This window comes from Petaurus breviceps, unplaced genomic scaffold (genome assembly GCF_028583685.1).
Source record: "Petaurus breviceps papuanus isolate PSGF00001 unplaced genomic scaffold, PetGlider_PUasm1.0 64, whole genome shotgun sequence".
In the NCBI taxonomy this organism is placed as follows: domain Eukaryota; kingdom Metazoa; phylum Chordata; class Mammalia; order Diprotodontia; family Petauridae; genus Petaurus; species Petaurus breviceps.
The window spans coordinates 8,415,005-8,440,812 of NW_027186428.1; the positions used below are offsets into that span (position 1 = coordinate 8,415,005).

Consider the following 25,808-nt stretch of genomic DNA (forward strand, 5'->3'; position numbering starts at 1 on the left):
CAACACCCCCAAGGCAAAATGACCACCAGAAGAATTAATGTCAACAAATTAGAGCTCTTCTCTTAGCTGGAACTGTTTGTTGCTAAGATGGAGGGAAAGTTGAGCCAACACCCAGTTGGCAACAGTGGAGCAGAAAAATAGTGGGCAACTTTCAGAGATTTGGTGTATAGCACTGCATTTGCTTATCTGGTTCAGAACGCTCGCAAACACCAAGACTGGTTTGATGTAAATGATGAGGAAATTCAGAAGCTGCTAAGTGAAAAATATGAACTCCACAGGGTTTACCAGCAAGATAATTCACCCATATCTAAGAAGACAGCACTTAATTCCATCCAAAGGAAAGTACAAGCAAAGCTTAAGTACAGTATTCTTGGCTCAGTAAGAAGGCAAATGAAATTCAGTTTTGTGCAGATAGTAACAATCTTAAAGCACTTTTAATGAAGCCCTGAAGGCTGTCTATGGGCCAGAGACCTATGGTGCATCTCAACTTCAGTGATGGAGCCACAATGATTAGTGATAAGGACATGACCCTAGAGAGATGGGCTGAACACTTCCATAGTTTTCTCAATCAATCATCATCAATCAATGCTGAGGCCATTGACTGTGTACTTCAATTTGAAGTCAATTTCTCCCTACCTGAAGCTCCAACAAAACAATGGTTTTGAATGCCATTAGATTCCTTTCATGTGTCAAAGTACCTGGTGCTGACTCTATTACAATTGAGATTGACATGATAGGGGGTCCATTGCTGACTGAAGTTTTCCAGGTTATGTGGAAAGAGAAGGTTATCCCCCAGGAGTTCAGGAATGCCTCCATTGTCTGTTTCTATAAAGGTAAAGGAAAAAGATTGTCCTGTGACAATCACAGGGGGTTCATCTCTTAGTCATTGCTGGAAAGATTCTTGCCAGAGTTCTCTTTAATAGGCTGATCTTTTTTTTTTTTTTCCGTTAAGGTCTCCTGTTTTTTATTTATTTATTTACTTTTAGTTTACAACATTTGGTTCTATAATCCCTTGAGTTTCAAACTGTCTTCTCCTCCCTCTCCTCCCCCACACCCCATGGCAGCATGCAGTCAAATATAGGATCTACAGAAACTTCACATTAAACATTAGTCAGATTGTAAAGAAGGATTATAACCAATCAGGTGAACAGTGAGAAAGAGGAAACAAACAAAAGAAGAAAAAGAGAGAGAGCAAGTAGTTTGGTTGAGTCTGCATTCAGATTCTGTAGTTGTTTCTCTGGACGTGGATATGTCTTTCCATCATGAGTCTTTTGGAGCTGTCTTATAACCTTGCATTGCTGAGAGGAGCCCAGTCTATCACAGTTAGTTGTCACACATACATGGTGTCTGTAATTGTGCACAAATTTCTCCTGATTCTGCTCTTCTCACTCAACATCTATTTATATAAGTCTCTCCAGGTAAATATGAAGTCCATCTGCTCCTCATTTCTTATAGCACAGTAGTATTCCATTACATTCATATACCACAGCTTGTTTAGCCATTCCCCAATTGATGGGCATTCTCTTCATTTCTAATTCTTTGCCACCACAAAAAGAGCTGCTATAAATATTTCTGTACATGTAGGTCTTTTTCCCACTTCTATAATCTCTTTGGGATACATCCCTAGAAGTGGTATTGCTGGGTCAAAGGGTATGTATGCAATTATTTATAATCCTTTGGGCATACTTCCAAACTGCTTTGCAGAATGGTTGAATCAGTTGACAACCCCACCAACAATGCATTAGTGTTCCAAATTTTCCACATTCTTTCCAGCATTTATCGTTTTCCTGTTTTGTTATCTTAGCCAATCTGACCAGGGAGGTGTGGTACTTCAGAGTTATTTTGATTTGCATTTCTCTAATCAATAGTGAGTTAGAGCATTTTTATGCTTATAGATATCTTAAATTTCTTCCTCTGAAAACTGCCTGCTCATATCCTTTGACCATTTATCATTTGGGGAATGACTTTGACTCAGTTCTCTGTATATTTTAGAAATGAGGCCTTTATCAGAGATACTGGTTGTAAAAATTCTTTCCTGGTGTGGCTAGGTGATGCAGTGAATAGAGCGCCAGCCCAGTAATCAGGAGGACCTAAGTTCAAATCCAGCCTTAGACATTTGCACACACACACACACACACACACACACACACACACACACACACAAACTAGCCATGTAACCTTGGGCAAGTCCCTTAACCCCAATTGCCCTGCCCTCCCCACTCCAAAAAAGCAAAAAGAAATTCTTTCCCAATTTTCCACTTCCCTCTTAATCCTGGTTACATTGGCTTTATTTGTACAAAAACTTTTCAATTTAATAATAATCAGAATGATCCATTTTGCATTTCATAATGCTCTCTAATTCTTATTTGTTCATAAAATCTTCCCTCCTCCATAAATCTGGCAGGTAAACTATTCCTTGCTCTCCCAAATTGCTTACAGTATCAGTATTTAAATCTAGATTGTGCCCCCGTTTAGACTTGATTTTGGTATACGGGTGTGAGATATTTGTTTATGCCCAGTTTCTGCCATACTATATTCCAATTTTCCCAGCAGTTTTTGTCAGGTACTGAGTTCTTATCCCAGAAGCTGCAGTCTTTCAGTTTATCAAACAGTAGATAATTGTAGACATTGACTGCTATGTTTCATGTACTTAATTTATTCCACTGATCCACTACTCTATTCCTCAGCCAGTACCAAGTAGTTTTGATGACTGCTGCTTTATAATACAGATTAAAATCTGGTATGGTTAGGCCACCTTCCCTAGCATTTTTCATTAATTCCCTTGATGTTCTGGACCTTTTATTCTTCCAGATGAATTTTGTTACTATTTTTTTCTTGCTGTTTAAAGTAATTTTTTGATATATTGATTGGTATGGCCCTAAAATATGTAAATCAATTTAGGTAAAATTGTTATTTTTATTACCTCGACCTAGCCACGTGCAACTGATATTTGTCCAGTTATTTAGATCTGACTTTATTTGTATGAAAAGTGTTTTATAATTGTGTTCATATAGGTTCTGCATTTGTTTTGGCAGGTAGACTCCCAAATATTTTATTATGTCTACAGTAAATTTCAATGGCATTTCTCTTTCTATTTCTTGCTGTTGGATTTCATTAGAAATACAAAGGATTACCAAGGATTTATCTGGGTTTATTTTATATCCTGCAACTTTGCTGGTTATTTATAATTTCAAGTAGTTTTTTTACTTGATTCTCTAGGGTTCTCTAAGTATATCACCATACCATCTGCAAAGCTTAGCTCTTCTTTGCCTAATCTGATTCCTTTTATTTCTTTTTCTTCTCTTATTGCTATGATTAATATTTTCTAGTACCAAATTGAATAACAGGGGTGATATTGAACATCCTTGATTCATCCCCAGTCTTATTGGAAATGCTTCTAACTTATCCCCATTACAAATAATACTTGCTAATGGTTTTAGATAGATGCTACTTATTGTTTTAAGGAAGACTCCATTTATTCCTATACTTTCTAGCATTTTAATAGGAATGGGTGTTGTATTTCGTCAAAAGCATTTTCTGCATCTGTTGAGATAATCATATGGTTTCTACTCATTTTGTTGTTAATATAATAGATTATGTTGATAGTTTTCCTAACAGTGAACCATACTTGCATTCCTAGAATAAATCCTACCTAATGAAAGTATATTATTCTCCTGATGAGTTGCTGTAATCTTTTTCCTAATATTTTATTTAAAATTTGTGTATCTGTATTCATGAGGGCAACTGGTCTATAATTTTCTTTCTCCATTTTGTCTCTTCCTGATTTAGGTGTCAGTACCATATTTGTGTCATAAATAGAATTTGGTAGCATTCCTTCTCCAGTTTTCCCAAATAGTTTGTAGAGTATTGAAATCAATTGTTCTTTAAATGTTTGATAGAATTCACTAATAAATCTCTCTGGCCCTGGTTCATTAATGGCTTGTTCAATTTCTTTGTCTGAGATGTTATTATTTAAGTATTTTGCTTCCTCTTCCGTTAATTTGAGCAATTTATATTTTTGTAAATATTCATTCATTTCACTAACATTGCTAAATTTATGGCCAAATAATTAGGCAAAATAATTCCTAATTATTGTTTTAATTTCCTCTTCATTGGAGGTAGATTCACTCTTTTCATTTTTGATTCTCGTAATTTGGTTTGCTTCTTTTTTTTGTCATATTGACTAAAGGTCCTTCAGTTTTATTTTTTTTTATTTGCAAAAATCAGCTCTTAGTTTTATTTATTATTTCAATAATTTTCTTAATTTCAATTTTATTAATCTCTCTTTTAGTTTTTAGTATTTCTAATTTAGTATTTAATTGGGGATTTTCAATTTGTTCTTTTTCTAGCTTTTTCAATTGCATGCCCAATTTATTGACCTCCATTTTCTCCATTTTATTCATGTATTCATTCAGAGATATAAAACTTCCTGTAAGAACTGCTTTTGCTGCATCTCACAAAGTTTTGGTATGTTGGCTCATCATTGTCATTCTCTTGAATGAAGTTACTGATTGTTTCAGTAATTTCTTGTTTGACCCACTCATTCTTTAGGATTAAATTATTTAGTTTCCAATTAGTTTTTAGTCTATCTTTCCAAGGCCCTTTATTACATATACTTTTCATTGCATCATGATTTGAGAAGAATACATTTAATATTTATGCCTTTTTGCACTGAATTATGAGGTTTTTATGCCCTGGTATATGGTCAGTTTTTATATATGTGTCACTTCCACTTAGAAGAAGGTATATTCCTTTTTATCCCCATTCAGTTTCCTCAAGAGGTCTGTCATATCTTCCTTCTCTAAAATTCTATTCACTTCCTTAACTTTTTTGTTTATTTTGAGTTTAGATTTATCAAGTTCAGAGAGGTGGAGATTGATGTCCCCCACTGGTGTAGTTTTGCTCTCTATTTCTTCCTCTAACTCCCTTAACTTCTCCTCTAGGAATTTGGATGCTTTACAGCTTGGTACATATATGTTTAGTAATGATATTGCTTCATTTTAGATGTTGCCTTTGAGCAGGATATAGTTTCCTTCCTTGTCTCTTTTAATTAGATCTATTTTGCTTTTGCTTTATCTGTGATAAGAATTACTACCCCTGCTTCTTTTTTACTTTAACTGAAGCATTATATATTATATTCCAGCCTTTTACCTTTACCCTGTGTGTATCCCCCTGTTTCAAATGTGTTTCTTGTAGACAGTATATTGTGGGATTATGGTTTTTAATCTGTTGTGCTATCTGCCTCCATTTTATCGGAGAGTTCATCCCATTCATATTCACAGTTATGATTACTGTCTTTGTCTTTCCCTCCCCCTTTATTTCTCCCTTCCTTAATAGTTTTCCTTTTGACCACTGCCTCCCTCAGTATTCCCTCCCTGTGCACCCTCTCCCTTTACCTGCCCTTCCCCCTTACTACTTCTTTCCTCCTTTCTAACCACTCCCCCTTTCTTTTCCCCCTTTTCCCCTCCTACTGCCTGTGTGGCACAATAGATTTTTATACTTAACGAAGTATATTATTCCCTCCTTTCCCTCTACTATGATAAGTTTTTGTGTCTCATCACATTAGATTCCTATACATAATGGTTTATGTTATTCCCTCCCTGAACCAAAACTAATTCGAGTAAAGTTCATATAATGTTCATCTCCCTCCCTTCTTTCCTTCTACTATAGTATGTTTTTATGCCTTTTCATGAGGCATAATTAACCCTTTTCTGCCTCCTTGTTTCCTTTTCTTCCATTACAATCCCTTTGCATCCCTTGATAAGGTTTTTTATCATCAGATTAGTTTATTTATACTCACATGTTCTATCTATGTAAATACCTTTTAAATGTCATGGTAATTATTACCATGTTCAATATTGACAGGTATCAGCTTCCCATATAGGAATGTAAACAGTTTGCTCTTATTGAATCACAAGTTATGTGAATGTGTGTTTGTGTGTGTGTGTGTTTTTCCTGTTTACCTTTTTATGTCTCTCTTGAGTCTTCTATTTGGAAATCAGATTTTCCATTGAGCTCTGGCTTTGTCATCAGGAAGATCTCGCAGTCCCTTATTTCGTTGAATGACCATCTCCTTGCCCGAAAGATTATGCTCCGTTTTGCTGGATTGTTGATCCTTAGTTGCAGTCCAAGCTTTTTTGCCTCAGAAAATATCATATTCCAATTCCTCCAGTCTTTTAATGTAGAAGCTGCTAGGACCTATGTGATCCTGACTGTAGACCTGCGATATTTGAATTGTTTATTTCTGGCTGCTTGCAGTATTTTCTCCTTCACCTGATACTTCTGGAATTTGGCTACAATGTTTCTTGGAGTTTTTAATTTGGAATCTCTTTCGGGAGATGTTTGGTGGATTCTTTTTTTTTTCTTTTTGGAGGGCATTTGGGGTTAAGTGACTTGCCCAAAGTCACATGGCTAGTTTTTGTATTAAGTGTCTGAGGTCAAATTTGAACTCAGGTCCTCCTGACTCCAGGGCTGGCGCTCTATTCACTGTGCCACCTAGCTGCCCCTGGTGTGTCAAAAGACAAGTATTTTACCCTCTGGACCTCAGGACAGTTTCTTTGATAATTTCTTGAAAGATGTTGGCTAAGCTTTTTTTTTTTTTTATCATGGCTTTCTGGTAGACCAGTAATTCTTAGATTATCTCTCCTGGATGTGTTCTCCAGGTCAGTTGTTTTTCCAATGAGATATTTTACATTTTCTTCTAATTTTTCAGTCTTTAGGTTTTGTCTGACTGATTCTTGATGCCTTATAGAGTTGTTAGCTTTAATTTGCCTGATTTTAATTTTTCGTAAATTATTTTCCTTGGTTAGTTTTTGAAGCTCTTTTTCCATATGTTCAGATTTTGTTTTTAGGGAGATATTTTCTTCAGTTCAATTTTGAACCTCCCTTCCCAATTCACAAATTTTACTTTTTAAGGATTTGTTTTCTTCAGTTAGGTTTTTTTCTCCATTTTGGCAATTGTAATTTTAAAGGAATCTGTTAATTTTTCTTCTGCCTCTCTAATTTAGCTTTTTAAATACTTCTTGAGATCTTCCAAGAATGCTTTTTGGATTTGAGAACAGTTCATATTCACTTCTTGGTCTCAGGTGTGGGTATAGAGTCAGTGCTGTACCCTTCTAAATTTGGTTCTTCTAGCTCACTAGAATAGGATTCAGTTGTTTTTTTGTTTTATTTTCCCAATTTGCTTTGTCCACATTGTGACTGCCCATTTCCTTACTTTTCAAGTGGATTCTGTCTCTGGGGAACAGAGGGCTCTGATCCACACTTCTTCATCTGGGAACTAGGAGCCTCATTGTTGACTTTGTGTGCTGTGCCATTTGGGTGTCCAGACTGAGTCCAAGGCCAGGACTTTCAGTGTTTTCCTGGGTTACCCTGAGGCTCACAGTGTAAAGTGTCACTAAGGAGGGGTGGTCTGACTGTGTCAGGTTTCTGCCTCTGTGCCCCTGAGCTAAAGTTCAGGAAGGCTCAGCTGCTGGTGGCCAAGGCCAGAGTGGTCTCTGCAGATTCCCCTGATTGTTCTCAGGCACACCTGGGATTCTCATGTTAGTGATTGCTGGCTTCTGTTGGTCAGCTGAGATGGGGCTTTTTGGGACGGACACCTTCTGTTTCCCAGTGGATTCTGTCACTATAAAATCCGTTCAGATTCACCTTTTAGAGGTTACTGACATTGTTCACGGAGGAGTTCAGGTGAGTTCCTGCTTTCACTCCACCATCTTGGCTCTGCCTTATGCTTTCTAAGAAGCTTGAGAAGGGGTATGTGAGAGAAGGGGAGAATCTGGACCTCCAAATTTGAAAAAATAAGAATGTTACAAATAAATAAGGAATATGAAAAAAAATTAACTGTAAGCTCCTTAAGGCAGAAGCTATTTTTTTGCTTTTTCTTGTACCCCAGCACTTATATAGTGCCTGGCATATAGTTAAGCATTTAATAAATGTTTGTTAATTTTTTTTAAAAAATAAATAATATTCTACAACAGATTGCCTTTACCATCTTAAAATTCACCAAACTACATAGAGAATAAAAGATAACATCTTTTAAAAATAATTACAAAATAAGGAAATGTGAAGGGAACACAGTAGAGAGCTTTGAGGAACACCCACAGTTAGAGAGTATGAGAAGGATGATAATCAGCAATGAAGACAGAGAATAGCAGTCAGGAAGACCGAGCACCAAGAGGGATCGATATCATGAAAACCCAAAGGAAAAAAAGCATCCAATAAGAAGTGTCAATCCAAAAGTGTCAAATTTTGCAGAGTTCAGGAAAGATAAGAGTTAAGAAAAAGCCATTATATTTGATAATTGAGAAAAGCAGCATTTATATAATGCTTAAAGGTTTGCAAAGAATTTTACATACATAAGAATGCTATGATCCTCACTCCAACCTTGGGAAATAGGTACTATGAGAGAGGTCAGGCGATATGCCAAGGGTCACACGGCAGGATTCAAACTCAGGTGTTCCTAATTCCAGTTCCAACATTCATTATATCCATTGCTCTTCTTTGCTTCTGATTGATAGCTCTTAGCGTTAACTTTAAGTTTCAGTTGAATTATAATATAAGAAGCTACTTTAGCAGTATTTAGAAGACATTGAGAGGAAAGGAAAGGGAGGTATCAAATGTCAACAGCTTTTTGAAGGAGTTTTGGTCATGAAGGAGAGGAGGGATCTAGAAAAGTAGTTAGGAGGGAAGACAGGATTTAATGAAGTTTTTTGTTTTTTTTAAAGGATAAGGGAGACATGCCCATGTTTATAAACCTCAAGAAAGGAACCATTCTCCTAAAGAAATCATGAGGGTACATTACAAGGGTTGGCATGGCAAGAAGGACAATCGTCAGCATGGACTGAGGGAAGAGCTAAGGGATATGATGACAGAGAGATGTTAGAAAAATTTTTTCATTGAGTTATGAAGCATTAGCCACTGCTAAAAAGGTGAAGCTTGAGGAGAGGAAAGGAGGTTCAGAACAGTAATTATGTTGAGTAGGTTTGAAAATCAATTAGAGAGGAATAGTAAAATTGCTGGCATTTGTAGTGGAACCAGTCAATATAGTTTCATGACTTCTGCATCACTCAAGCCACACACTGATTGAGACTGGATTGGCAAAAGGTGCAACAGTAGGACAAAGGATTAAAAGAGTAGAGGATAGTGATGAGTTGAATTGGTTCACCAAGGGGTCAGGATTGGAAAGGGAAGAGAATGTAGCCAAAACAGGGACTGATGATGTAAGAAAGTACTGAGGGCCATAGAGATTAGAGGTTACATGTAGGACAAGCAATAAGAGAGGAAGAAAGCATTGAGCAAGAACTAGTTACTTTTTGTGTGCCATAGGTCCCTTTGGAAGTCTGGTCATGCCTGTATAGTCTTTCTCATAATGTTATTTTTAGATACAATTAAATTTATTTTTTTTCTGGAAAATTTTTTATTGTAGGTGGAATGGGACACAGCAAGTTAGATGATTCCAATTTTGTTGGCAACATCTAAAGCATCGTAGTCTGGAGCAATACGGACATAGGCTTTCTTCTCTCCATCAGGCCAGATCAGTGTGTTGACCTTGGCCACGTCAGTGTCAGATAGCTTCTTTACTGCCTGCTTGATCTGATGCTTGTTGGCCTTGATGTCCACAATGAAGACTAGGGTGTTGTTGAGGATCTTCTTCATAGCAGACTCAGTGGTCAAGGGAAACTTAATGATGGCATAGTGATCAAGCTTGTTTCTCCAAGGGGTACTCTTCCGAGGTATTTGGGCTGGCTTCGAAGCCTCAGTGTCTTGGGTCGCTGGAAGGTGGGGGATGTTCGGATCTTCTTCTTTTTGTGGCTATGGACACCCTTCAGCACTGCCTTCTTGGCCTTCAAAGCCTTGGACTTGACTTCTGTCTTGGGGGGGACAACAGCTTCCTTTTTCCCCTTCGGATGTCTTAGGGGAAAGGGTCTTCCGCGGTGCTTCTCACTAGCTTATAGAGCTAATTCTACAATTAAATTTAAATACAGTTATATTGGAATGTAGTTAAAATGTCTAAAAAATACATTACAATCCCTCTGAAATTTATGCATAGACCCTCTTGGGGTTTCATGGATTTCTGTGATATAGGGAAAGATGGAATGATATAAGTGGTTGTGATCAGATAATGTGATTTCAGAGTGCTTAGTGATGAAAGTGTAACACTTGTGGGTAACCATCACAGTCACTGAGGTCAAGTGGAGGAGGAATAGGTCATGGGAGTTGAGTGAAATAAAGAACTCTCCCATCTTGTGTCTTCCATAACCTACATTTAACCTACCTTTCTAGGCTCAGTGAACATGACTTATCCCATACATTCTAACTTTAGTCAAACAGACTTTCTTTCTGTCCTTTTTGAGAACTAAATCAATTTAGTTATAGTCTCTTTTTTTCCACCTCAGTTCCAGCCTTCATACTAGAAGACTTCAGCATAAATGTTGATTTTTTTTAATGCCCTAACTTCCCAGTTCCTCAATCTATTCAGCTCCCATGCTCTACATTTCTATTCATCAGCCATATGAAGGTTGCCTCTAAGTGTCCTGCTTCTGTATTCAAGAACTCTATAACTCCTTTAACTAATAATCTTTAATCATTCTGTCTCCCCATGCTTTAAGTACACCTAAGTCTATTCTTTGTCTTCTAATTCTTCCACCATGCAGTACTTTCCCAGACCTTAAACACTCGACCTGTTGGTATACCAGCTCAACTACACATTATCCTCTACTTCCCTTGACAATTGGCCTGTTGCTTATCATGTCTTCCCAAACCCCAGTCTTTGTAGTTCACAATATCTGCCTCTTCTGCTTCTACTCTTATGCAGCTCAGTGGAGCAGAAGAAAATCACAAAATCCTGATGAAGCTGTTTGCTACAAATCTATTTTATCTAATTTGTAGTGGGGCCTCACTACAAGGCAGTCCTTTTATTATTTTCTTATTGATTCTCTATTCCCCTCAACATAGCAGCTGTCCCAGACTTTAACTCCCTAAGTTTCTTCTCCATGTACTTTGTGGTACAGCCATTCTGTTCTATTTGCTGTTCCTTACAACATTATGTTTCTCTAAACGTTTGCACTTGGTGTCTTTAGTACCTGGTATACTCTCTCTTTCATTTAAGCCCAGTTCTTTTGACTCCCAAGTCCAGTGCTTTTTTCTGCCCTTAATAATCCTGAGATAATGCTAGAAAGGTAAGTTGGTGCCAGATCATGGAGGGTATTATTTTTTACTCTGACAGAGAATTGGTTAGTAACTTAATAGTTGTTTCCAAAATGTATTGATCTGGGATAATTTTATTTGTATAGGGAATTTTCAGATGAGGAAACTCACTCTATCAATGCAGGTCAGCACTTTTCCCTGCAACTTAAAATAGCAGATTACATAGAACCTTGAGAGTTTGTGACTAAGTAGTTCAGTGCCAAATAGCCATTATATGTTAAAGGTGAAACTTGAACCTGACTTCAAGACCATAGCTCTATCCACTATATTAGAACATTAAAAAAAAGAATTTTTTTTTGCCTCTTTAAAAGATCTTTTCTTCCTCATTTTCTCATGTAAGCCTTTCTTTCATTCTTTCAAAGAACATTTCATTTTCCTGATAACTTTAGAGTAGAAATATGTTATTCTAGCCTTATCCCATTTATCCCCTAGGATGAAGACCAATTTGCGTATTGTACATATGTGGATGTTTCATGGTATGACTTGGGTACAACATACCATACATACTCTTTATATCAAAGAAAAATTATCTTTGCCCTCATACTGTATTTGCTTGAAGTAAATTCCCTACTTCTTTGTCTTCTTTTTGGTAGCTCTCTTGGCTAACCCTTGTGGCCACTTTTTTAGCTTTCTATTTGTAAAGTGTAAATATAATGAAATCAACTTTGCCTCTAACCTTCAAATGTTTTCCTCTGTCTACCTCTATGACAGTTTTTTGTTCCTTCTTGGATGGTAAGGCATAACTTGATGAGCAGTGAAGGACAAGAGATGTTATTTAATAGTGTCTGCATTCTTGCTTTTACCTTGTCACTGTTGACTGTAACCTTCCCTGTACTCTTTTATGCAGAGTTCTCTGATACAGACTTGACCTTGTGGGGAAAGGCTTCCTTTTAGCTGAAAAACCTAGGTAGGACACAACATGAAATCTAGTTATCTGATGAGCTCTATATACACAATTTCACCTTGTAATTTTATACTGAACTTTTTCCTTTTACTTCCTTAGATATTAGCTTCTCCTGCCTCTTTGGGAGATGGGCCTCAATTTTTAACAAAAAGAAGCATACAGAATAAGATACAAGGACATGAAGAAATCCAGTTAACAAAAGTGATCTATCTATACACTTCATTTCATCTTCCTATTGATCTTCAGAACTTTCTTTCAATTTCTTTAAGTGCTAGGTGTTGGGTTTTTTTTTTCTTCTGGTAATGTTCTGTATTTGCCACTTGAAGTATCTTCTGATTCTTTAAAAAATATATATATATAAATGAGGGACTTCTCAATAACCTTTTCTCAAAACCTTTTGACAACTAATTTCTTTTTGTTTTTGCCTTTTTTTCTTTTGGAGGGCAATTGGGGTTAAGTGACTTGCCCAAGGTCACACAGCTAGTTTTTGTGTTAAGTGTCTGAGGCTGGATTTGAACTCAGGTCCTCCTGACTCCAGGGCCAGTGCTCTATTCACTGTGCTACCTAGCCACCCCAGACAAACTAATTTCTTAATACCAAACCATGTATTCAAACATATATTTTACCAGCCTCTCCTTTTCTCACTTTTACATTGAAATCACCAAGTATCAATGTAGATTCACTTGGTTCATAAATGAGATTTGTTGTTGTTGAAGAATTTTTTTTGTTCTCCCTGTGCAGCAAATGTTATTCAGTAAACAACCTTTGTATCTTGTTCAGTGTCTGTTGGTTTGTTTTTGAGGAAATATACCCGTCTTTGTTTTATTTATAACTTTTAGGAGGTTAACCTTAAAACCACTACACATGTAAACAATAATGTGTCTTACTAAAAAAGAATCTCAAGATACTCCTTGCTCTCTTTCTTGATTTGCAGACAACTATTCTGAAGAAGAATATGAGAGCTTTTCTTCAGAACAGGAAGCCAGTGATGATGCTGTCCAGGGACAGGTATTTCACCCTGTGGTTTGCCAGAGGTTGCTGTATATTCTGGCATGGAAAAAATGTGGTGTCACAAAATTAATTCCATCCTAACAAATTATTTAATTATAACAAGATGCTGGAAAACAAATAATAAAAGAGTAGCCAAAAATTTGTGGATAAGATCATGGCATAATGCTATTTTCTATAGAAACTATCAAATGAATTAGTATATGTGAAGTGCTTCCTAAACTATAAAGTGATTTATAAATATCAACTTCTGTTATTGCTTTTATGTGTCTTGTGATATCAAATTGTATCCTTTATTAATTGTCCCATATGTGCCAGGAATCTTGACTACGTCTGATCTCTTTTCCCTTCTTAGTCTTCCTCTCAAGTAACTCCCAAATTCTGAGAATTTTTGCACTGTTTTCCTCTTGAGGCGTTTAACTCAGGTAGACAGCTGAGATTCTAAGGAAGTAATCATTTTGGGGAATCAACTGGATTCTAACCATGATTCTTTCACTAACTTACTGAGGAAGTCCTAGAAATTCATTGTTCACTTATTTAGCCTCATTTTTCACATGATTTTTATTTTTTTAATGGTCATAGAGATTCTGTTATGATAAATAATTATCAAACACCTTGTGATCCTTAGGTAAAAGGCAATAGGAGTAGCAGTAGTAATACATAAGATAAAATAAGTGAGCATAAAATATCATGTAGCCTTCTGTGACCAGTTTTTTTTTTTTAAATAAAATCCCAGCATTCTCCATAAGTTCCAAAACTGTTTTCTTGTGGTATTAATGTTTTTATAATACTGAACTAAGGTCTTCTACTGATGTTTGGAATCTCACAGAGAAGACTTTAGGCTATTAAATGCTAGAACAGAACAACCCAGGTTGTATGTAGCTCATGCAGCTGAGCTGGAGGGTGTGGGTGCAGACTGTGTCTCCATAATCTGAGGGGCAGCCCAGCCAGTTCCACAGAGCTCATCACTGAAAGACAGAAAACCAGGAGACAGATATTTTTTCAGCCACAGCAGCTCATATAAATTAGACAATAAGGCATAGAAGGGTTGTGACCTATATCAAGAGAGGGAATACAAAACTGGTGAAATTGCAGACTCTTCAGGTATGGAAGTCTAATATATTTCTTCACATGTTATAATGTAGTGGTTCATTTATGACATTTATAATTATAGATACTACCATTTTTCCCTTAGTTCTTGTGAGGTTTTAGGGCAGTACTAAGGAGAATCATGAAGAGTGGATGCTCTATGGAATCTTTTGCCTTGTTCAGTTGTTGGCCAACATATATTTGAGCACCATTACTGTAGGCAAGAATGATGCAAATTGATTTTGAAGTCTCACTTAAAAACTTGGGAGATTTATTATATATGCTAAAGTTCACAATAGTCCTAGACATATGATTCAGAAAGGTTTCTATGATATCTATTACAAATCTAATACATATCAAGAACTGAATGGAGCTTTGTCTGAATTTCACCCTTTGATCATAAGCCCAAGCCCAGATAAGATCTAAAGGCCTCTTTCACTCACCTCTTTTTTTTTTTTTTTTGGCTTTTTATTACCATCCAACCTTTGATACTAATTCCAAATTAAGGTTTACAAAGAATTTTTCTCACAATAGTTTTAGGAGTGAAGTCATACATCTTTAATTGATAAAGTAAATGAGGCTATACTATGCTAAATGAGTTATCTAGGATAACATAGCTACTAAGTACCTAAAATTAAGATTGCTGTTCTTTGTTCTACAATCTTGCTGACTCTAAATGCCTGATAAATAACAAAAATGTGCACATCTTGGAAGTGAGTTGATAAGTAGAGATAGTATGATTTGAGTCTTTCAGGAACCTCATTTTTTCCCTCAGATTATAACAGACATTTCTTTTTTTGCTTTTTGGAGGGCAACTGGGGTTAAGTGACTTGCCCAAGGTCACATGGCTAGTTTTTATGTTAAGTGTCCGAGGCCGGATTTGAATTCAGGTCCTAGCCGCCCCCCAGTAAGACATTTCTAACCTCTGCAGTGTCCACTTTAACCCTTTAAGAAAGCATACATGCTATCCTCAGGAACTGAAAAGCTTAGTGGCTGTGGCTGCTAGATGAGAGCTACTTATAGCCCTGCCAGCCATTTGGATAAATAGAACTTAATTCCACCAAAACGTACACTTTTAACTCCATATGTTTTCCATTCATCCTATCAAAAATAATTGCATTATCAGATAACTTTGAAGTGACATATCCCTTAAATGGCACTGAACTCTGAAGGTCTTTTAATATTCACTCTGAAAATTCTCTCTGTTGTACACAGTAAGCACGATTTGGGACTTTCTTAAGATAATCAAATTTCTTTAAGTTGATTATATCTTGGGATCATATATTTATATCCAGAAAGGTTTTCAGAGACCATCTAATCCAACTCTTTCGTATTATGAATTAGGAAACTGAGTTCCAAGGAGGTTAACTGATGTGACAAAGGTCAAACAAATAATAAGTAATCAGAGGCAATATTTGAGCCCAGGTCCACTGCCTCCAGAACCAGTGCTTTTTTCCAATATACCACACTATCACCTGATATTTAATTTATCTGTTGCCTTGCTGTTTGGTGAATGATACATACAAACCCCACATAGTTCTCTGTCAAGAGATGGATGATCTCTGAGTGTTTTCCAACATTCCTACTAGTCTAGGAAACTTGAAACTCAAAATTTACATTAAATTCACTCCACAGGCATAGATCCCAGTTTCTTTTGTACATTATTGTTTTTACTGATGAAAACTTTGAGTAAAAAAAGCATGTTTATATCATTGGCTTCTGTGTTTCTGTAGGATTTGGACGATGATGAGTATGATGTGGGGAAGCCAAAGAAACAGCGGAGATCGATAGTAAGAACGACGTCCATAACCAGGGTCGGTGGAAATTAGTTTTACTAACACTGTGTGTGCGGGGTTTTGCTTGGGCTGTACTTGAAGCTGTTGAGCACAGCAAGGCTGAATTTGGATTTTAAAAGAGGGCATATTGGGGAAAAAGAAAAATCCTACCTAGCTGAAAATTTGAGAACAAGTTTTTTATAGTAGTAAAATAATCCTTGAATTAAAAGGATGTGTGGGCATCTTCCTGTCTTGTTATTTGTATCTGAAAAATCTTAAGGCATACACTGTCCTCAGATAAGGTAAACATTTTGTGCAAAATGAGGCTTGTTATTTTGTTACCTGCCTGTGACCTAATGAAGGCAATTAATAGAACACAATCTGAGAAGCAGTTTATTATGTGAGCAAAATATTAGGTGAGAAGTCAAGAGATTTCTCTAGTACCAGATCTGCTGTCAGTTCACTCAGTGACCTTGCTGGGTAAATCAGGTCATTCCTCATTTCCTCCATCTATAAAATTTCATCAGCATTTAAATTAGTTTATAGTGATACCAAAGGGAATGGTGAGGAAAGATTTTTTTTTTTGTATAGAGACCTACCTATGAACCATCTTGTTTTTTCCTAATTGCTCCTCTAAAGAAACATACTGGGAGATGAAATGGTGAAGGACTTTGGTTGTGCAAAATACTGTCCAGGATGTAGTGCCCAATTCTAATGGAAAAAGAGTTATACTTTGGTGATATTGCCTTCCTAGGCAAGGAGTTAAAAGGCAGATCGAGCCTCTGTAATTCTGCTCCTCCCATGAGAAGAATGAATGTGTGTTGACCATTTTGGAAAACTTTTCCTGTGTCACTATTTCCTTCTCCATGGTATCAATACTATCTCTTCCTCCATTCTAGTGTTGCATCAAAGGTTGCTCAATTCACAAAAATCCAAATCCTAACAAACTTTATGGTATAGTAAGTGGTGCTCAATATAGCATCACTTTAATTTGGGGAAAATTAGCTTTTTTAAAAGGAGTTCTTTTTCCTGTTAATGAATTAACCAAAATCCAATCTATTTATTTATACTCTTAAAACTTAATTTCCTGACCCTTTCCTTGAACTCTGATGGGATTTGTTCTATTAATGTTTTCCTTCAGGATTCAGTATCAGCAGATTCAGGGGGAAGATTTATTAGGGAATAAGTCATTTCTAATAGTAAGAGAACCTAGAAATGAATTCACCTGTTTCTTCTTTTTTATAAACCAATGATCAGGGGAGACAACCATAAATCCTTTACAATATTCAGCTACAGTAAGTTCTTCAAGTGTATTCTTTTTTTATGCTCCCATCTTCAGCTTAGTGTGTCTGAAAGAATGCCCCATTTTCCCAGATGATGAAACTGATTGATACATCACAATAAATGCATACAAAAACAGTTCGTAAATGGGATAAAATAAGTCATTTAAAATTCATCAATAAACTAAATAAAACCTTAATACTTTTCTTCTGAATCTTTAACCTTTCTTAAGGTTGAATATTTCTTGAGGCAGAACTTTCAATTTTATTTAATCATATAAAATAATAACATGACATCTACTTGAACCCTTGTCTGTTGATGCCTGGGTAGTCTTTATCTTTCTGAGTGCCTATTTAAGAGCAAATACAGAATTGAATGATGGGTAAAATTTTTAATTCATCGTTGCCACTTTGGATAATGAGTAACATGGAAATCTTATAAAACCTGCCTTTGACTTGTAAGTTTATATACAGTGCTCATCTTGGAAAGCAGAGAATTCTTAAAAGAATTTGTACTTCTTGATTGATTCCACTATTTTAGAATATTTTTGCTGTTGCCTAATAAAGCTACATACTCTAATGCCTTGGTATTCTAGAAAGTAAGGTTTATAAAATAAAACCCTTTTATTTGGCATTTCAAAGAATAAAAAAAAATCTGCACAGATAAAAGAAAACTTTGATCTTACCTACGTTAGATAAGAAATTTTACAAGTTAAATGTGGATGTGTGATAAATTACATGTAAGTGGTATATTAAATGGCACAGTCCCTCTGAATCATTTAAAAGACACAAAATGGCTCAACCTGAGAGTTTGTTTCTGTATGAAGCTTAATATGAAACTAAGGGTCAGTAAATAGGAATAAAATTACTTCCCTTTCATTGATTAATCTCAGAAACTAGCTTTTCAAGGATTAGATTTATGCATCTTACTATTATAGCTAATGACACCAATTGCCTTTAAAAATTTTCCTATAGTTTTTGGATTTTTGAGGAGTAAATTACAGTTCATAAAGATATTTAGAGTATTTAACATATTTGCCACTGTTTGAGCCTTAAATGTAGCTCCAAATGTGACTCTTAGGCACAAGAAGAAAAAAATATGGTCTTGGGAGAAAGTTGGATTTCATCTGATTAAGCACAGTGCACCCTAAGTACCAGCAAACATGGTAAATCTGTTTTTACCCTAGCATTAGTTCATGTTATACTCAGCTTCTCAAATGTCTTGAATGGAAAGTATTTAAAACATGACTTTGTTGAATTGTCTGAATTTGCTGAATTGTCCGATTGGGTGGAAATTATGCTTCAGATTTATTTCAGAATTCTTACCCTATACTCATAAAGGTCCCTGGTATTTGCTTCAGAGGTCACTTTTCCAACATCAATTTTTACCTAGTAATCTTCACCTGTTTTTCAAATGCTATTTATGCTATTTTTAAGCAATTACTATTACTCTATAATTTAAATACACCTATTAATCTGAAAACAAATTTTAGCCTTTTAAAATAAAAAATGCCTAAGTTAAAAATGAAATATGCAATCAGACCATACTTCTGTGATTTTTTTTTTTTACCGTGCCTGATTGCAAAATTTTTCCTTCTCTTAATGTGAAAAAGTTTTAATCACTTCACCTCAGGCCATTTCCATCTGTTCACATTCTAATAGCTATGTTGAGATGAGGGAATTTTCAAAACAGTCATATTCTTTTTTAGCAGAAGATATGTTTTCTTTTAGAAGAAGTATCTAAGTAGATTTTTTATTTGTTTAAAATTTTAGTTTAGTAATGAATCCGATCGTAACCTAGAAAAAGTATGTCATGTTATCAGAGACAATCCCTTCTACCTTAAAAATCTCTCTCAAAGTCAGATTTTTGTCTTTGAGGTGAGCAAAAATCCCTCAGTTTATTAAACATCCTAGTTGAACAGAAGATAGAAATTATTTTCCCCTAATAAAGTTTTATTTTCATTTCCTATACATACTGACATTGAGGTGGATAATCATCCACTTCCTGGGTGAAATTATACCATATAGGATCTATACTCAGCAGCTTTTTAGAAGAACAAGAAAAACACCAAAAAAAGGAAAGTCACTATTTGAACTGATGGTGAAGACTGACACTAAAATTGACAGATATGCCCCTTTAAAAAAATTCTAAATCTCTACTTTATATGTATATATACGTACACATACATACATATTAAATTATTAAGCACTTACTGCTAGACACTGTGGAGAAAAGATTTAGGGTAACTTTCATTCTATCAAAATGGAAGATATACATACAAAAGCACATACAGAATAAATATAATGTAGTTTTGAGAGGCATAGCACTAATAACTGAAGAGATAGGAAAAGCTTTTAGAAATCAGAATTTGAGCTGAGTCTTGAAGGAAGTAAAAATTCTGTAAAGGAAGTGACATGATTGGAGGAAAATCACTTCAATAGTTGTATGGAATATAAATTGAAATGGAGAAAGACTTGAAATAGGGAGAACAATTAGGAAACAATTGAATTTGTTCGGGCAAAAAATAATAAGGTCCTGAACTAAAGTGTTAGCTGTGTGAGTAGTGAGAAGGAAACATATGTGAAAGATCATGTGGCTATATAAATAGCAACATTTGGCATTGGATTGAGTACCTGAGATGAGGAAGAGTGAGGAATCTATTTTGGACACAGTTTTAGATGGCTGTAAGACAACCTATTTTGAAATGTCTAATAGGTGATTAGTGGTGTGGTACTAGAGCTTTAGGGTATGTAGGTCTGGGAATCACTTTTGTTTGAATGATAATTAAGCCTTACAGGAGCCAATAAGATCACTACCTTAGAAAGTAAGGGAAAAGTGTGCCAAAGAAAGAGCCTTGGGATATAGCCAGAGGTAGAGGATTTAATATGAATGATGATCCAGCAAAATAGATTAAGTAAGGTCTGGTAAGAAGACAACATGAAGAAAGAACAGTGCCAACAAAAACCCAAAGAAGAGATTATCCAGGAGGAAGAGGTGGTCATCAGTGTCAAGCAACTTCCAAGGGGTCAGGAGGGAAGAGGTTTGAGAAAAGATCTTCAGATTTGACATTCATTTAAGAGATCATTAGTGAAGTGAGGCAGATCTAAGATAGTGGAATAAAGGTAGGGATTTGCCTGAGCTCTCCCCCAAACCTTTCCAAATACCTTTTTAAAATGACTAAATAAATTCTAGAGCAGGAGAACCCACAAAAAAAGATGTAGTAAAATAAATTTCCAACCAAAGACAGCTTGATCAGCTGGAAAGGTCTGGTGCACCAAGTTGAGAAAAGACCACAGTCAAGCACAGTTCAAGGAAGCACAGACACTTGACCCCAGCAATCCTAGAGCAGGACCAGGGGCCACTGAATCAATGGCAGCAGTGGTGGTTTCTAGACCTCTCAGCCCACAGACACCAAAGAAAACTTAGAAGGTTAGTAGGAAGGGTGTGTTGCACTTGCACCAGCAGAGGCCCAGCTGTAGAAAACCAGGAACCAGCCTTGGGGGAGTGACTGCATCAGCGATGGCAGCAGGTGCTTTGGGAGCTCTCAGCTGACAGATGTGCAGGACTCTTGCTTTGCACATACTAAGATCTGGATCACAGTCCTGGGTGGTAAGGAGTAGCATTAGCATAGCAAAGCTTGTGAGCACAGTGGAGGGGGGACTCTCCTCACAGTTCTAGGACAGAAGGAGTGCTGATGGTCACTCATAGACGAGAGCACAGGCCCAGAGAATAGTCATCACCTTTCCTTGGATCATACCACCTTGGAAGAACTGAAAATTTAACGATCCCTAGAAATATCTCTGAAAACAGCTGTATATAACCCCTGAAACTTCAAACAGTGCACCCTCCACCATGGAAACAGAGGCCTATTTTAACAGAGACACAGGAGAATTCTGAGGAAAAGAACACCTTAAAAAACAGACGAGGCCAAATGGCAAAAGCCAATGAGGAGGAGAATGCCTTAGAAAGCAGAATTGGCCAAATGGAAAAGGAGATCCAAAAGCTCACTGAAGTAAATAATTCTTTAAAAAATAGAATGGAGCAAGTGAAAGGTAATGACTTTATGAGAAATCAAGAAACAATAAAATCAGAAGGATGAAAAAATAGAAGACAATATGAAGTATTTCATTGGGAAAACCACTGACCTGGAAAGTAGGTCCAGGAGAGATAATTTTCAAAGTACTAGACTGCCTGAAAGGCATGATCAAAAAAAAAAAGAACCTAGACATCAACTTTTAAGAAATTATCAAGGAAAAGTGCCTGAGATTCTAGAACCAGAGGATTAAGTAGAAATTTAAGGAATCCCCTGATCACCTCCTAAAAAATATCTCAAAATAAAAACCCCCAGAAATATTATAGTCAAATGCCATAGGTCCCAGGTCAAGGAGAAAATATTGCAAGCAGCCAGAAAGAAACAATTAAAATAACATCATGGAGCCACAGTCAGGATAACTCAAGGTTTAGCAACTTCTATTTTAAAGGATCAGAGGTCTTGAAATATGACATTCCAGAAAACAAAGGAGTTAGGATTACAACCAAGAATCACCTACCCAGCAAAAGTGAGTATAATCTTTCAGGGGGAAAATTGGACGTTCAGTGAAGGAGAAAACTTTTAAGCATTCCTGATGACAAGACCAGAGTATTAGTGTAGTTAGAAGGAGTATATATAGACAGAGGGCACAAGTGTGAGTTGAATATGAAGGGATGATATCTAAAAAATAAAATTAAGGGTTGAGAGAGGAATGTACTGGGAGAAAGAGAAAGGGAGATATAGAATGAGATAAATTATCTCACATTAAAGAGGCAAGAAAAAGCTTTTACATTGGAAGGAAAGCAGGAAGGTGATGGGGAATGAACCTTATTGTCTCAGAGAGGGAATAACATATGCATACAATTGAGTATTGAAATCTATTTTACCTTAGAGAAAAGTAGGAGGGGAAAGGGATAAGAAAAGGGGTGGGGAGTTGTGATAGAAGGTAGAGCAGATTGGGGAATGGGGTAGTCAGAAGCAAAACTCTTGAGTAAAAAGAGAGAATAGAACAAATGAAAAGGGAAATAGAATGTAGGGCAATGCAGTTCTTGTGGTTTTTACGTTTTGCTCAGATTCATCCTTCACCACATGACTAATGTAGAAATATGTTTAACTAGGATAGTACATGTATAGCCTCTATCAGATTGCATGCCACCTTTGAAACTCAAAATCTTTTTGATGTGAATGTTGAAAACTATACTATCTTTACATGTAATTGGGAGAAAAAATACTATTAAAATTCATTAGGGACTTGGGAGAGAACAATTTCAGTTAAATTATGAGATCTGAAGACATATTGAAAAGGGTTGAAGACTAAATGAGGGAAGAGGAAGTAGAGGCAGAAATTGTATACAGCTTTTTCTAGGAGATTGGCTGAGAAAGGGAAGAGAGTTATAGGATAACGATTTGAGAGGCTGACAATGTTTAGTGAAGTTTTTTTAAGGACAAGTAGCCTTAGGCATGAGATTAGAGCAAGACCAAATAATTGACAGAGAGCGGTTTGCTGTAGAAAGTGGAAGAGAATGGGGTCTAGTGCACATACAGAGAAGGTGACCTTCACAAGGAAAAGGGAACCTCATCTGCAAAGGCTGGAGAAAAGGAGAGAATGATGATAGGGTTTTGATGTGAATCAAAATGGAGAAAAGGTAACTTAAGGTGAGGCATCTCTGTTTTCCCAGTAAAGTATGACATCATGTCCTCAGCTGACTGGGGGAGGGGAAGGAGACTTGAGAAGATTTCAAGCAGTTTTTGTGGTGAACAGTGTAGAGAATCAAAGAGAACTAAAAGGATTGCCTTATTACAGTGTGGGCCCAGTTGAGATTACAAATTTATAATGTAAACAATCAGCTCAATTGAGTGACTTCTTCCAGCCTTATATAAGCATATATAGCATATGAGACAGTGCTAGGAAACAATGAGGCAGTTGGTGACTGTAAGACAAAGAGGTAAGAAATTTGAGAAAAGAATTAGAGTTAGCATGCTCTATGCTGTGTCATAAATTTGCAAAGTAAACTTCAAATGAGAGGGGGTGAGGGAGGGAAACAAAAGATGAAAGTGAAAGTAACTGGCTATAAAGGATATCTTAACTTCCTTCTAAGACCCAGTATGAAGGGGGGCAGTATGAGAGAAGGTTCAGCCAGTGCTGGAGAGGATAGCCCAGGATACAAGATAATTGGTCATGGTTGTCTTTTTTGGTGTATGTTTTTCAGAGATAAAGGCAAAAGAAAAAAATCCTGTCACTAAAGTAAAAGCAGATTATAATAATTATATGTGATCTAATTAATGCTGTTTGAGTTTTGCATTGATTATCAGTATAGAAATTAGTTATAGAATTGACTTGTAAGTTCTCCAATCATCCCATCACCATAGAAAAGGAACAGATAAAAGAGTTTTACTACAGAAGAACAGAATTTCTCAGGCCTTTTTAATTTCTTCAAAGACGTCTTTGGGCTTTAATATTTTTGTTGTTGTTTTGTTTTTTGCTTTTTGGAGGGCAATTGGGGTTAAGTGACTTGTCCAAAGTCACACAGCTAATAAGTGTGTCAAGTGTCTGAGGCTGGATTGGAACTCAGGTCCTCCTGAGTCCAGGGCTGGTGCTCTATTCACTGCACCACCTAGCCTCCCCATGGGTTTTAATGTTTATGATTTTTATTTACTGTTCTGTTTTTAACAGATTATAACATGCTAATAATAGCAATAATGACCAATAGGAGGGGCGGCCAGGTGGCTCAGCGAGTAAGAGTACCGGCTCCAGTGTTGGGACGACCTGGAGATCGAATCCCGGGCTCAGACACTCAGCACCACACCCAGAAATAACTGGCGGTGTAACCTTGAGCAAGTTACTTAACCCCGATTGCTTAAAATAATAATAATAATAATGACCAATAGGATCACAATTTTAAGTAATAATTTGATTTTTTAACCATGTATTTGAGGGGTGTATTAAAGCAGATATGGTTAACTCAGTTAACCATAGTACATGTGTGCTTTTGAACACTTAATGAAAAAGAATATTGTTGAGTCAGCAAGCATTTGTTAAATCTCTTCTGTGTACAAAGCACTGTGCTAAACTCTGGGAATAGAAAGACAGCTCCTCCCATCAAGAACCTCCACAGGCTAATGGAGAGACAGCCCTGAAGCACCTACATACAAAACAAAAAAGATATATACAGGATAAATTGGAGATTATTTCAGAAAGAAGGCACTGATATTAAGGAAGACAAGTAAAAAGCTTCTTGTACAAAGTAGGATTTCAGTTGAGACTTGAAGGAAACTGGGGAAACTAGAAGGTAGAAGTTAGGAAGGAGACAATTCCACGTATGGGGAACAGCCTGAGAAAAGTCAGGATATATGGACTGTCTTGTCTGAGGAAGTGCAAAGAGGCTAGGGTTACTGAATTACAAAGTATGTAGAGAGTAGTTAAATATAAGAAGGATGGAAAGTTAGTAAGGGTTTTAAAGGTTATAAAGGTCTTTAAAAGCCAGACAGAGGACTTTATATTTGATCTGGGAAGTAACTAGGGGACCACCTGGAGTATATTGAGGAAATGAGATATTCAGACCTGCACTTTGGGAAAATAACCTTAATAGTTGAGTTGGAAAATGTATTGGAGTATGGACAGATTTGAAGCAGGGAGGCCAATTTTATTGCAGTAGTAAGGGCATGAGGTGATGAGATCCTTTACCATTGTGGTGACTGTGTCAAAAGAGAGAAGGGAATATATATATTAGAGAGACTGTGAATGTAGAACTTATAGGATATGACAAAAGATTAGATTTGGGAGGGTGAGGGAGAATAATAAGTCTAGGATGCTACCACCTAGGTTGAGAGCCTAGGTGACTGAGAGAATAATGATGCCCTCATAGTCATCAAGTTGGGAAGAGGAAAAGGATGAGGTGGGAAGATAAGTTCAGTGCTGGACATTTTGAGATAAAATGTTTATAGAACATCCAGTTGTACAGCAGGCATTTAGAGACGCAAGACTGAATAGGTCAGGAGAAAGGTGTTAGGTCTAGATAATTAGGTCTGAGGATCATCTTCATAGAGATGATAATTGAATCCTTAGGTAATGATGAGTTCTCTAAACAAAACAGTTTAGAAGAGAAGAGAGTCCAAAACCAAGACTTGAGGACCACCCAAGGTTAGTAGTCATGGCCTGGAGGATCCAGCAGAAAAGACAGGAATAGATTGTCAGATGTCAAATATGTAGGAGAACCCATAGAAAGCAAAGAATTAATGAAAGTTATGAAAGCTAGAGAAGAGATAGTTCCAAGGAGAAGAGGGTGATCAACAATATTAGAGGCTTCAGAGAGATCAAGAATGACAAGAACTGAGAAAAGGCCCTGAGATTTGGCAATGAAGATATCATTTGTAGCTTTGGAAAGAGCAGTTTCAATTTAATGATGACACCAGAATCTAGACTGCAGAGAATTAGAAAAAATAAAAAGAAAGGAATTAGAGGCACTCATTGTAGATAAAACTTTCTCAAAGGGTTTAACTGACAGTAAGGAGGGAT

The 25,808-nt window shown here is 36.5% G+C and overlaps 1 protein-coding gene across 4 annotated transcripts in view; it reads left to right on the top strand.

Moving 5' to 3' along the window:
• The window catches only part of PACS2 (phosphofurin acidic cluster sorting protein 2), a 325,422-nt gene that overhangs the window by 135,780 nt on the left and 163,834 nt on the right, over positions 1-25,808 (top strand). For all 4 annotated transcript variants that reach the window (XM_069103870.1, XM_069103871.1, XM_069103872.1 and 1 more), the window contains 2 exons: positions 13,044-13,117; positions 15,940-16,020. In XM_069103870.1, the coding sequence (XP_068959971.1) occupies positions 13,044-13,117; positions 15,940-16,020 (155 nt within the window). The remainder of the gene's footprint in view (positions 1-13,043; positions 13,118-15,939; positions 16,021-25,808) is intronic.